Here is a 13024-nt window from a genome sequence, read left to right as displayed (position 1 = left end):
TCTACGGTTTAGATACACAAGGCCTCACACAAACTGTCTCAGTTGAAAGAGACTGCAGCATCTCGCTTGCTGATGGTACTGAGACAGGCAGGTAACACCACCCAAGTTCTAAAAGCAGTGAAAGTAGGAATGGGGGGTGTTAACTTGACTTTTTGCACAGTTAGTCTCGAATTGGCCCCTGAGCTCAAAATAAATCTGCTCAGATACTCACAACCAAAAAAGAGAAGCCTGGCCTAAGATACTTATTTACTGTATTGACAATACATTTGAAGTAAAACTCCCCAATATTTCAATAAATATATATTTTCATTATAACATGATGTGATTACAATGTCATGCTTTCAAGGTGCTAAAGCAAGAGGCCTGCTGCACTAAGAAGCTCTGAAGCTAGGGCCTTCCAACATAGCTGCACACAGATCAACAGCTTAAATTCAGCTCTTCCAGAGTGAAAAAATGAGAGGTAACAGCTAGTAGTTCTGCCAGTTTTAATAAAATTAAGTTACTGGCTCGTACGTACACTACCTGGATATCAGCAAAGAAGAAACTGAGAGAGCTGGAAAGAAAATAAACTGCAAAATATGAAGAACAAATGGAAGAAGCTTTAAACAGCTATTCAGATGAACTGATAAAACTGCAAAAATCAGAGCCTGAAATGAAGATAAGGCTGCCTGTGTATGACACTAATCAAGAGCTGTTTCAAAAAATGGTAGAGTTAAAAGACAGAGCACGTGGAAAAAAAATGGAGATTTTCTGCTGTACCAGAAAAAATGGAAGGAACAGACTGTATTAAGTTTATGAAAGTACAAATAAGCAAAAGGACTGGCATTCCACAGCAGGATTTGTTAATTGAATGGGCACATCACATGTATGCTCCAAACCTGTCTATAAGAAAGGAGCCAAGACCTGTATTAGTAAAGATGCAATCATAACAACTGAAATAGTTCCTCCTGACAAAGCTACGCTAGAAAGGCAAAGCATTAAAAATTGGAGACAGTACAGTATGAAAAATGATTATTCACCATATACCAGGCAGAAGAGAAGCAAATTTATCCCAGCAATAAAGGAATTTCTAGAAGCAGGTATGAGATTCAAGCTGCTATATCCAGCTGTCTTTAGATTATTTTTTTCTGGAGAATCAAAGTTATTTTTTGATGCAGAATAGGCTAAGGAGGAATTATAAAAGTATTTCCAACAAAAAGTGAGCCATCAAACAGAAAAGACTCTGCTTCTCATTTTTTCTGAAAATAAAGCTCATAGAGAGACCATGCCAGTGAAACCTTTTCCTATTCTGTAAAGGAAAATGCTTGAGAGACAGAAAAAAAGGACAGGAGTTAGCTAGACAAATCAGAAGTTCCTTGAACTTGAACTGAGTCTGGGGGTTGGGAGAAGGAAATGAAATGGAAGACCAGCAGCACTAAAATGAGTGAATAAATGTGAGACTTTAAAACATCAATCACATTTGTGAAGTATGACTTTAAAAGAAAATGTGGCTGAGAAAGATTGGACTTTTGTTGACTTTGGGGGAATTGAAAAGCACATAACCCACTTTATGTAATTAATGTTGGGAAGGACAGTAAAAGGGAATAAAAGAAAAAAGCAACTTTAATTAAAATATTTTTCTTCTTAACTATATTTGTATAAAACACTTCATGATATAAATCACATGTTATATAGTAAAGCATTTTCAGTGATTGCTGTATATGATAAAAGGCACAGAAGTAAACAAGATTTTTTTCTTTTTTTATTTATAAGTAAAGTAGGCATTACAATGTAAAAAGATAAGGAAGGCTGGATAAAAGCATGTTTAAATTAATGAGCTGTAATCCTGGACTGCAGAGGTAGGGGATGGGGTGTAAAAGTGCAGGGATTATAATATATGTAGAGTTGAGGTGTTTTCCTCTTATTTTTGCAAAGTTGAATATCTGGATGAATGCCCTTAGCTAAATGTAATAACATTTTTGTGGACGTATGTGGGCTTTAAAAATAAAAGAAGATGTGAATGTAATGGAAAGTTTTCCTTTAGCAAATAAATGTTCAGTGTGACTTAAGAAGTCTTCTAGTAAGGGCAGATGCACATTCTGTTCTTATGTTTCAAAGGAGATAAGATGACTACAGGTACAGGCAATAAATTTCAAAAGTTCTGGCCATTGTTTGCCGAGGGAATCATAAAATTAAAAGGTACAAGGGCAAACAGCTTAGTAAAAAATAAAGTTTGAAATTATTGGTAGTGAATAAGAGATGGCAGCTTTCCTGGTACCTAAATACTTCAATACATTTTACTAGAGCAGTGCATAATGGACGGGGCAGTGGTGCAGCAGTAGCATTGTTGCCTCACAGCAAGAGGTTCTCCAGTTTGATTTTCAGCTGGGGTGTCTTCTGTGCGGAGTCTGCATGTCTTCCTGCGTTCGTGTGGGTTTCCTTTGGGTGCTCTGGTTTTCTCCCACGTTAGAAAGACATGCATCTGGAGAGTTTCTCCCCAAGCGTCCTCTGACAATTGGCTTTGTTCCAAGTCGGATTTTCCCAGTTAACAAATATTAAATTAAATAAATAATTTAGTTTTACTTAAATACAGCCAGTGCACTTTTTCTTAAGGATAAAGTTAATGTTTTCTGAAAGCATACAAGCTGTTTTTCATATCTGGGAGGGGAATAAAGATAAGAACAGACAGCAGTTAGTGGAAGTAGGAGCACAGGCTGTAACACGAGCTGTAGTAAGGATAACCTTAATTTTAGGTTAAGTAATACATGTGGGTACAGCTGTTGATTTGCGATAACTGTTCCTATCAGGAGGGTTAAACTTCATTATTTGAAGATGTATATAGATTTGTGTGTTTGTTTTAAGTTAATAGGTTCTGGGAGTGTTCTGGCGGTGTGTTTTTGTTTTGAGAGTTTTCATTCAAACAAAACGTCTTGTAAAATGTTACATAGGTTCAAATGGAAATGGCAACAAACAAACTTTATAAAGATCAACCTGCCAGACATTAGTGGGTACATGTAACACAAAAGCTGATAATAGATATTTTAAAAAAGCTGTCATATATAACAGGTAGGAATAATAACTTCTTAGCATAATGGCTACACTGTCCATATTATTGTGGAGCATGAATGGCCTCACAGCTATAGCAAAAAAGGCAAGAGTATTGAATTATATAAGGAAATGCAGAGTGCAAATATCAATGCTACAGGAGAAACATTTGGAAAGAAATGAGCATGTGAATTTGATGAAAGGCTTTCAGGATAGAGATTCGGCAGAATATCAGGAACAAAGGAAACAGGGAGTCCTTTAATTGCTAAAGGAGCTATAACAGTGACAGAATAGGAGAAAAAAGCTAATAATATTAGATTTGTGGTAGTAAAGGGCTACTGGCAAGTAAGTGATATTACTCTGACATGTATTTATATTCCACTTAAAACTGATATTATTAAGCTTAAGAAAATTGTGGGAGAAATAATCAGCTTTCAGTAGGGAATATTAATTATAGGTGGTGACTGGAACATGATTAGCAACAGTGAGGATATATCTGGGGGACCTAGAAGGGAAAATATAACAAAACAGGTAGATTTCTTAAGTTGTTGCGTCTTTCGGCTTTTCCCGGTTAGGGGATAGTAATTTATGAAAATATTGGTATGGAAGACATGAATTCAGCAGTAGTACTTCTGAGATAATTTAAATATTATTCCCCAAGATACAATAACTGGGCTACACTAGACAGAGATTATGTTTCACAGAAACACTTGCATTTAACTGAAAGCTTTAACACATATCCAGTAACTATTTCTGATCATGGACCTATAACAACTAAGATACAAATGCAGGGTAATGAAGTAAAAATGAGACACTGGTGCTTTCCCACGTACCAGTTAAAAAAGAGGAAGTTAAGGAATGGTAGTGGAAATTATTTAAGAGTTATTAGGGAAGAAAGAAATTTCTTCAGAAGCTATAGCTAGTGAGAGGATTAAAATGAAAGTGGAGTTTAAAAATAGGGTAGAAATAAAAGTTAAAGATATATGGTTAAGAAGTAAATGACCACAGTTAAAGTACTGCAGAATAAGGGAAATCTCACAAAACAAGAAAAGGTGCAAATGCAGAGTGCTAAAGAAAAAATAAGGGAGTATCTGGATAATATGCATGATTTTAGAAAGATTGCTGTTACACAACTGCTTTTTGATAATAATTCCAGAGCAAAAAACATCTTAGCACAACTTAGGCAAGAGAAAGTAGAAATGACTGTTGCCAGACTTTGGGAGCATATGACAAGAAAAATAACCACAGATTCTTTAGAGATATTACAGACATTTTGGAAATTTTATGAAAATTTGTATGAAGCAGAGAAATGAGGAAATCATGAATGAGCAAAAATGAAAATATTTATGGAAGACTTAAGTATGCCAAGGTTAGAGGTAGATGGGGCTCAACAATTAGTTAAGATAGGAGAAGATAAGATAAAAATAGTGATGTATAATCAATTTGGAAGAATGTCTCCAGGAATAGCTGGTACTCCTGTGGAAGTTTGGGAGCTAAATGGGAAGAAAGTGATAAAGATCTGGAAGGTTTTGTTTAACAGTATTTTAAAAGGAGGGGAAGCACTAACATCCAGGAAGCAATCCACGGTGGCGGAAATACCTAAAGATGGCAAATACCAATCAGACACAGCTTCATATACTCCCATTTCAATTTAAAACCATGACTATACAGTGTTTATGTCTATAATAGCTAAATGAATGGCAAAGATACTGCTAATATTAATAGATATGGATCAATGCAATTTTGTGGTAGGCAGGCAACATTTGACAACATTAACAGAAAGTACAGATGTGTAAAAATCTTACCATAACAGTAGACGTCCTTTCCTTCACTGTTGTAGTATTCCTAACATCTGGTACCCCCTTCCTATGGTAGCCCGACATCTAGCCAGTATACAAAAGTCTTCTGTTGCTTTAAGGTATACCGTACATCACACGTATACTCCTTGCATAACATAGGGCATAAAGGTGACATCCAGATGTACCATCCTCAGAATTGATAGTCCCAGTAGAAACACTAGTCTAAGGAAAACCACCAGTACATCCAGAAGAGAAATGAACCAGAGGGAGAAGGGAGGGAGTCAATACTGCAAAACTGAAGGAAAGGACATCTACTGTTATGGTAAGATTTTACACAACTGTACTATGTCCTTCCACTCACTGGTTGCTAACATCTGGGAGAGTGCTAAAGCTCAAGATGAAACTTGGGAGGAGGAAGGACCAGCAGAGCCCACTAGGAAGCCATGAAGGATGGCCCTAGCAAAACCAGCTCTAGCTCTGGAGATTCCATCCAACTAGTACTGCTTCGTAAAAGTAAGCACAAATGTCCAGGAAGCTGTTTCAAGAACCCCTTGAAAAAGCACCAGAAGAAGCCACAGCTCTAGTAGAATGAGCCTTTACAGAAAAAGAAAGGCTCTTACCATGAAAAGAATAACAAAAAGAAATAGCTTTAGTGATCCAAGAAGAAATAGTTTGCTTGGATAAAGCTAAACCTAGGGACCTAGGATGAAAAGAAACAAACAACTGATTCATAGGTTCATAGATGTTTACTAGGCTAATGACCACAAGGGCCTTTTTAAGCCAAGCCATGCATCCCGAATCTCTGACAAGTTCCGACACCCTTTATAAGTGTAAGCATGGGCCTGGGAGATGAACCATTTACAGGTTACCTGTTTGCATTAGAGACACAGGTGCCAAACTAGGGATGAATTTCCAGTTTCCCATCCAATTGTCCAAGTTGCACTTGAAGTGGGTTAGGGAGGAACTCTGCTTCACATGGATGGAGAGCCTGTTCCATAGATGAGGTAGTCTCTGGGATACATACCTATCTCACCAGCAGGTCCGATTTATATGACAGGCAAGGTTTAAGTCTTTAGAATGGGTAATTCTGGTGCTGTTTGTTTTGTGGATATGCAGAAGGTCCATCTGAGTGGGGTCTGACAATGCCCTGTATGCCAGACATAGATCTCCCCTCAAAAGCCTGTAGGAGACAGAATACAGGGATAGGGCCTTGAGACAGTCTGCATTACGGCCTGTAATCTTTTAGTGAGGAACCTCTGTGGATGTTCCAATTGTTGGATATGTCTAGTAAGGTACATACCAAAGGGGGGGCATTGTACTCAATGATAGGTCTGATGAATGCTGAATACAGTGGAACAATGACTTCTTTGGCCTTAGATGCCATACCTTTGTTTATAATATGAGCAACATAGAATGATTTCCTCACCACTGTAGACAAGTGATGATCAAAGGCTAGATTACTATCTATGTGTGCCCCTATGTCTCTGACTACTGGGTCAACTATAAGGGGTACGTTGTCAATATGATAGTTACCAGGGATGGATGACTTCCCAAAGGATACTATTATGCATTTCTTGGCATTTAGTTTTAGTCCATGGCTCTGACACCAATTGTTTGTCTGTGTCAGCCCCCCCTGTAGAAGATTTGTGTCAGTGTGAGATTCAATGACAGCTCCTAATTTGCAAACATCTGCAAATTTAGTCAGCCACAGACTGCTGGCATTGGCTTTGACTTCTGAGAAGTAAATCTAAAAAGGAGCGGTCCAAAGACTGATTCCTGAGGGAGTCCACTTGCGACTGACCTCTTTGTAGAGGTGGACTCCCCAATTCTAACTTCCTGGGTCTTATCTGTGAGCCAGCTGGCTATCCACCGGGTGACATACATGTTTGTACCTAACCTCTTGAGTTTGTCAACAATGCCTGAGTGGGAAATGCCTTGGCCAGGTCAAGGGAGGCAGTGTGAACAATTTTGCCTTCATCCATTGCTTTGGTGACCTTCTTAAAGAAGTCCACCAGATTGAGTATGACGACTCCAAACTGGGTCCTGTGTCTGGAGGTTTACTACATCTCTATCGATCAGTTGTGGAGATAGCTAAAGAATGCTTTGTGGTTGTTCTTGGAATGGGTGCCCAAACTTACCTTTAATTTGAATTTGGTAGACTTTATTTGTCCATTGAGTTGTTTGTTTAATTTGATCAGAGTGCTTTTATCCTGCTGGGTGCTGCACCTCCTACTTTTTGCCATAATTTTCTTCCTCCTGTTATACAGACAACTGATTTTGTGATTCCACCAGGGTGGCTTGTTTTTTGAGTTAGTTCTATACTTCTTCCTGGTGGGTACAGCTACCTCTATGCAACTATTAACATGCTTGTACAGGGTTTCTGTGAACAGTTCTACATAGGCAGAAGTGTTCTCAGGGTATTCTGTATTTATAAATATTGAAAGGGTTGGAGGGGTGGCCTAATGGTTAAGGTGTTTGCCTTACAAACACAAGGTGCAGGGTTTGAGTCTCACAAGGGATAATTGATTAGGCTTAAAATGGCTCGTAAGGGCAGTTAGCTTAGTACTAACCTATGAACCTATGATCCTATATTGCAACAGAGATAAAAGAACTGTATGTGGGAGCTTTAGAAAAGGGTATGAGCAAATTACACAGAAAAAAAATGGAAACTGTGGGAACAATACATGCAGAATAACATTTTAGAGGCGAGCAGTTTAAGGGAAGGCAGGCACTGAGCAATTTATGTAATGTTGGATTGATGAGGGTTATACAACAGAATGCATTTGATGCAAAACGTTTGTAACTGGGAACATGTTACTATGGTTTGCTTTTTTTTATATAAATCTATGTTTTCCTATGTCTTAAGTGATAATTCAGTAAAGGTATTAGAAAAGAAGCTCTTAGGCTACACCAGCAGTTTTAGGTATGTTTCCAGAGTGAACACAATGTTCTTGTCACTTAGCATTTCCACCTATCTGTTTTTTTTTCCACACTATCCAGAAATCAAACTGATTGCCTGGTAGTCCAGAAAATACTCCACAACCTCCGGTATTCTGTTTCAAATAAAGCAGCAGACTATCAGAGTTTGTGAAATTGGCAAACTTACTATGCTTTTATTTCAAAAAGCATAGTAAATCTGCATAAAAAGACATCACAATCGGGAAAAAGGGGCGTTCCCCATCGTGTGAGGCAATTGTGATATCAGAAAATGGGCGGGGGTGGGAGAGGCACGGGTGGGTTATGGGATGTGCGAGGGGTGTGGCCTACATCTGGTTTTAGCTACAACAAAAGGTAGCAACCCTATCGTCACCTGAAAGTTCCATAATGAAACATCAAAGGAAGACAGAAATATAACATTTCAAGGACAGGTCCCAGTGGCTTCAATTCATGAGCCTTTATTAGCACAGTCTACCATTTTGTGTTATACTCTGTTTTCTTTATGGGTGTTATACTGAACTTTTGCATCATACTCTAAGTATAATAGTGGCTTAACAGTGTCACTACATCACTTTCTGTCATTGGACTTGTACTTCCCTCTCCCCAAGTTTAAACTTACAGTAAATTTTGTTATAAGAAGACAAAATGTAAATGTAAATGTATCTTTACAGCTGGAACCATCATTTAAGTGCATTTTGTAGCTGAAGGTCATGATACAGTAGTATTCTGAATAAATTGTTGTATTACTCCGGGTGATTACAGAGAAATGGGCCTTTATTGCTAGGTACCACCATTAATCTCCTGTAGTCATTTGGATGTTCTGGTTTTATATGTTTCATGATTTTGTACTTTTTCAACCTGACAAACAGCATGTATCTCAGTCTTATCACTGATGTGTTCTTATGAGAAAAGAATCAAAAATAATAATATTTTCTACGGAAAGGTACTATTTTTGTCATTTTTATTTTATAGCAAAGTATATGAAGTTTATGCTTTGACAGGCAGATACATATTTACAATTCTGTTGTCTACTTCTGTTATGGTAGTACACACCAATATATAAACAAATAGATACTTGCCCTTTTTACATCATTAAGTGCCATGTTGCCCTCCCCCTCCCAATGTTCAGTAGATTCTAGTACATCTGAATAGGCCACACGTTTCCATTCTTCTCTGGTTGGCTCCTCCAGCATGCAGGCCACTATATGTACCTGTGTTTTCTGGGTCATAGTCAGGACTTTATCCTTCTATGTCACACTGACAGTAGTTCCCACTTCAGCTGCAAGTCATTATATCTTAATGTCTTTACAAAGGAAAGTCATTAATTGGAATTATAATTCAGTTAGGGTAATGCATCCAAACTATTACAGTTTTGACTTCCAGCTCTAAAAAAAGGGCAGTCCATTTGATATGAGATTTTAAGATCAAATTATGTCCCAATTATAGGTCCTATACTTTCCCAGTTGAAGACTGTTTTAGCCATATGACTTTAGTGGAAATGACATACTATATATTTTGGTTATATCCTTCTGAGCAGACTAACTTGGCAGCAGATAACAAAATGTAACTACTCCCATCTAGTGACCATTTCTTGTGAAAACATTTCTGCCTGAATGTAGTTTCTTCAAAACAGTCACAGCAGGGAAATTTCCAACATCACTGCCATTTCCTGAGGAAGTTATTTTTTAATCAGCAGTGAAGCAACTACAGCTGTTTAGCCTTTACCATGCTGTGAATGAGAGAGAAAAGAGAAAGAAACATAGAGTCTCCTGAACAGCAAATGCTGTGTCACATGAAACATGCTCAAAAATCTGGACAAAGATAAACATAATGGGGGGGAGGGGCAAATCCCCCAAAACAGGTACACAATTTAAATATTGCTCTTATAAGCTTAGCAAGTTGCTAGAATAATAGGTCTTGTGTTATCATACATTTTCTGAAGGACATGTAGACTGAAACTCAATGCCTGCTGTTATTCAGTGAATTCAGTCTACACTGATTTGCTACAAAAATCCAGAAAATCACAAATTTTATGAGGAACAGACCAAAAATATGAGGCAAAAATCTGGACATTCTGTGAAAACCTGTACAATTGAGAGGTATGTTGTGCAGCCAGCCTACTCATCACAAAACTGACATTTAAGTTAACGCAAATTCAAAATAAATGAATTAATGAATGTCAAGAAAGATAGCAGGGTTAAACCATACAACATATGTTTCCTACTACACTAAGATCTGCTTATTTCTTCACAACAGGCATGTGCTATAAGGATACCCTGCATACAAATTAATTAACCTTAAAGGCATACCGTAGTATCCACAGCTGTGACATTCCTGGCAGGCACATGTTTTGGAGAAGGCTCTTGTGATGACATCAGTACACAGCCTTGGACACCCAAGGTGATGATGACAGCTCCACATCCTCTGTTCAGAAGTATGGAACCTGCCTTCCCAGCATCTTCTTGTTTGTTAACTGGAATGCCAGTCAAAATTTCTGCCTGGGAAAAGAAATTAATCCTAACTTTAGTAATGCGCATTTCTTTTACAGATTACTTGAGACTTGAAACGTATTTAAAAATGTAAGTTACAACACTAAGTAACAACTTTTCTCCAACCAAAACATTGTTTGCTCTGGATTATGATTGGAAAGCAATCAAGGAAATAACTGACATGAGAGAAAACAGCAGCAATATGAGCAATTCTCTAGGCTGGGAAAATGGGTGAAATGCTAAACAGTTCAGAATGAGTTACTAATAAGTTTACCACTTTTGTAATACTAGGACTTAACTTTTGCAAACTCTTCCTGGGAGAAGTGTGACCTAGAGAAAACTGCTTAACCTTCCCAAAGTACTCATGAAACCAGTATTTTGTCTACTGGGCATTACTCAATCACAAAATATTAAATGAGTAATAATTTATTGCATACAGCACAATAAAGTCAAAAAAACTATTCTGTCTGTAGCCCGCCCTGCCCCCAGCCCTTGTGAATATACACATTTTACAGACCAAGAGCCATTCAGAGCTCCTTTAACATTATGACAAGCTATCTGTTTGATACACTGAACTGAATGCCATACTACAATCCAAAAAATACACTTAATAAATCAAAGGGAATATGAAGAGAAATCACATTTATTACTATACAAAACAGGTGATATGCTCAATGATTTTTAGATGTTTTATTAAAGCCTGATAAATAAAAGTCTAATTCTAGCCAAGGCTGTTCACATTCCCAGTTTAATAGCCAGATCAAATTATGCAGCATCAGATAAAGTAGAAAAATCAGTGATGGCACACAACTCAGTTTCTGTCTCTGTTCCTAATGAACTAATTACTTAGGTCTGCACTAATGCACACTGTTCCTGAGAACTAGAGTCACATTATTTGGTATGATACATTGTGCAGACATATTTTCTCTTTTCTCTCACTTTATTTCCCTGTAAGCTGTTTTACTGTATGCATGTGTCATGTCTAAAAGGGGTCCATTTTGGATCAGCACATGGACCCAGTTACAAAACATAAATTTATTTATTTATTTATTTATTTTTATTTAACATTTGTTTACCGGGAAAGTCTGACTGGACACAGGTCCTTTTTCATCAGAGTCCCGGGGACAAAGGTTCCAGGAGTAACATAAAAGTTACACGCACACATTACAATAATCAAAAAAGTATAAAGTAAACAAAATGTAGCAGACGTAAGAACATACAAATTTGTTACATCTTGACAACAAAACCTAGGCTTTAAACACAGCTAGTACTATTTGTAGGTATGACTTATGTCAAGATATAAGGTTAAGACATGTCGGTAGGAACAAAGGATTAAACACCAGGGGAGACGTTGGATATGTTTCGGGTATACTGTGGTGTATCAGAGCACTCATGAGGGGTTAGTACAGGAACATAGCCACTTATTTTTTAGATAAGCTTTAAATGATGGCTTAAAGTGGTTAGTGAATGAGACTGAGAGAATGGAGTTAGGAATGGAGTTTCATATACGAGACATATAGTTGGAAAATAAAGATTCTCCTGCAGTGTTGTTGGCCTTGGAGACGGTGAGTAAGTTCTTGTTGTTAGAACAAAGTGGTCTGCTGGTGCTGTAAGGAAGGATGAGATTTTCCATGCTTTCCATATCCCCCAAACAACTCCAACAGCAACCAAAGTAGTAAAAATGGGGATTCCAACCACTGTAACCACCAGTAACAGAAGAAAAACAGGCTGGAAGGAAGCACTCAGGTTGACAGTTTCTTCAAGGTTTAATGGCACAAATAAGTAGATGAGCAAAACACCAAACACCAATTGGTGTTTTGCTCATCTACTTATTTGTGCCATTAAACCTTGAAGAAACTGTGAACCTGAGTGCTTCCTTCTAGCCTGTTTTTCTTCTGTTAAGGATGAGATTTTGTAGTGCAGGGGTTCTAGTTGGTTGTGTTACAATTTTGTGAGTTAGAGAGAGTTGGTTGTAAAGAATAATGTTGGGAAGCTCAAGCCAGTCTAGTATCCTTAAAGTTGTAGAATGATGTGTTGTATATGGGCAGTCAGATGCAAACTTAGCAATTTTATTATAACATGCTTCTAGCTTAGATAAGTCAGTTTTCCTTAGATTAGTTAAAATCAGAGAGGCATATAGTAGAGTGGAGAGCAGATGGGTTTGTGCTAATGTAATTTTGGCCATTGTGGTCAGGAACCTTTTGTGCCTATATAGACTTCCAAGTTTCTTATGGATTTTTTTTTATAGTTAGGGAGACATGCAAGTCAAATTTTAGGGTATTGTCTATTTCCACTCCAAGAAGCTTTGTATGAGTTGTCGGGAGATCACAGTATTGTCTTTGGCTATTATGTTAAATGTTGGGCATGAGAAAGATGTCTTTTTAGGTTGGAAGACTAACAATTTAATTTTGTTTGGGTTCAGGATTAGATGTGCATTGGCTAACCATGTTAAAGATTCCTGTTGAGAATGAAGAATTGATAGAGAAGTGACAGCACAGGTAAGTGTTGAATTATCTGTATACTGTATTATAGAACCATGTGGAGTAGCTGTGTGTAGATTATTAGTAAAGAGGGAGAAAAGGAGAGGGCCCAAGACAGATCCTTGGGGGACAACAATGGATAAAGGAAGGCATGGAGATAGGTCACCCTGCCATAGAACAGATTGTTCACGGCCAGATAAATAGTTATGAAACCATGCTGTGGTAGGTGGTGAGAAGGCTAGTTCACTTAGTACATCTATTAGTTTGGAATGAGAGACCATATCAAAAGCTTTTG

At 37.7% G+C, this 13024-nt stretch overlaps 1 protein-coding gene across 3 annotated transcripts in view; it reads right to left on the bottom strand.

The window, feature by feature from the left end:
• The window catches only part of RBKS (ribokinase), a 1304045-nt gene that overhangs the window by 291682 nt on the left and 999339 nt on the right, over window positions 1–13024 (bottom strand). For all 3 annotated transcript variants that reach the window (XM_044085234.1, XM_044085217.1, XM_044085225.1), the window contains exon 7: window positions 10070–10258. In XM_044085234.1, the coding sequence (XP_043941169.1) occupies window positions 10070–10258 (189 nt within the window). The remainder of the gene's footprint in view (window positions 1–10069; window positions 10259–13024) is intronic.

Source organism: Protopterus annectens, chromosome 1.part1, assembly GCF_019279795.1.
Source record: "Protopterus annectens isolate FY-2018-M chromosome 1.part1, PAN1.0, whole genome shotgun sequence".
NCBI classification, from domain to species: domain Eukaryota; kingdom Metazoa; phylum Chordata; order Ceratodontiformes; family Protopteridae; genus Protopterus; species Protopterus annectens.
Note: the sequence above shows the minus strand (reverse complement) of the source record. Positions and strands in the feature narration are given on the sequence as shown.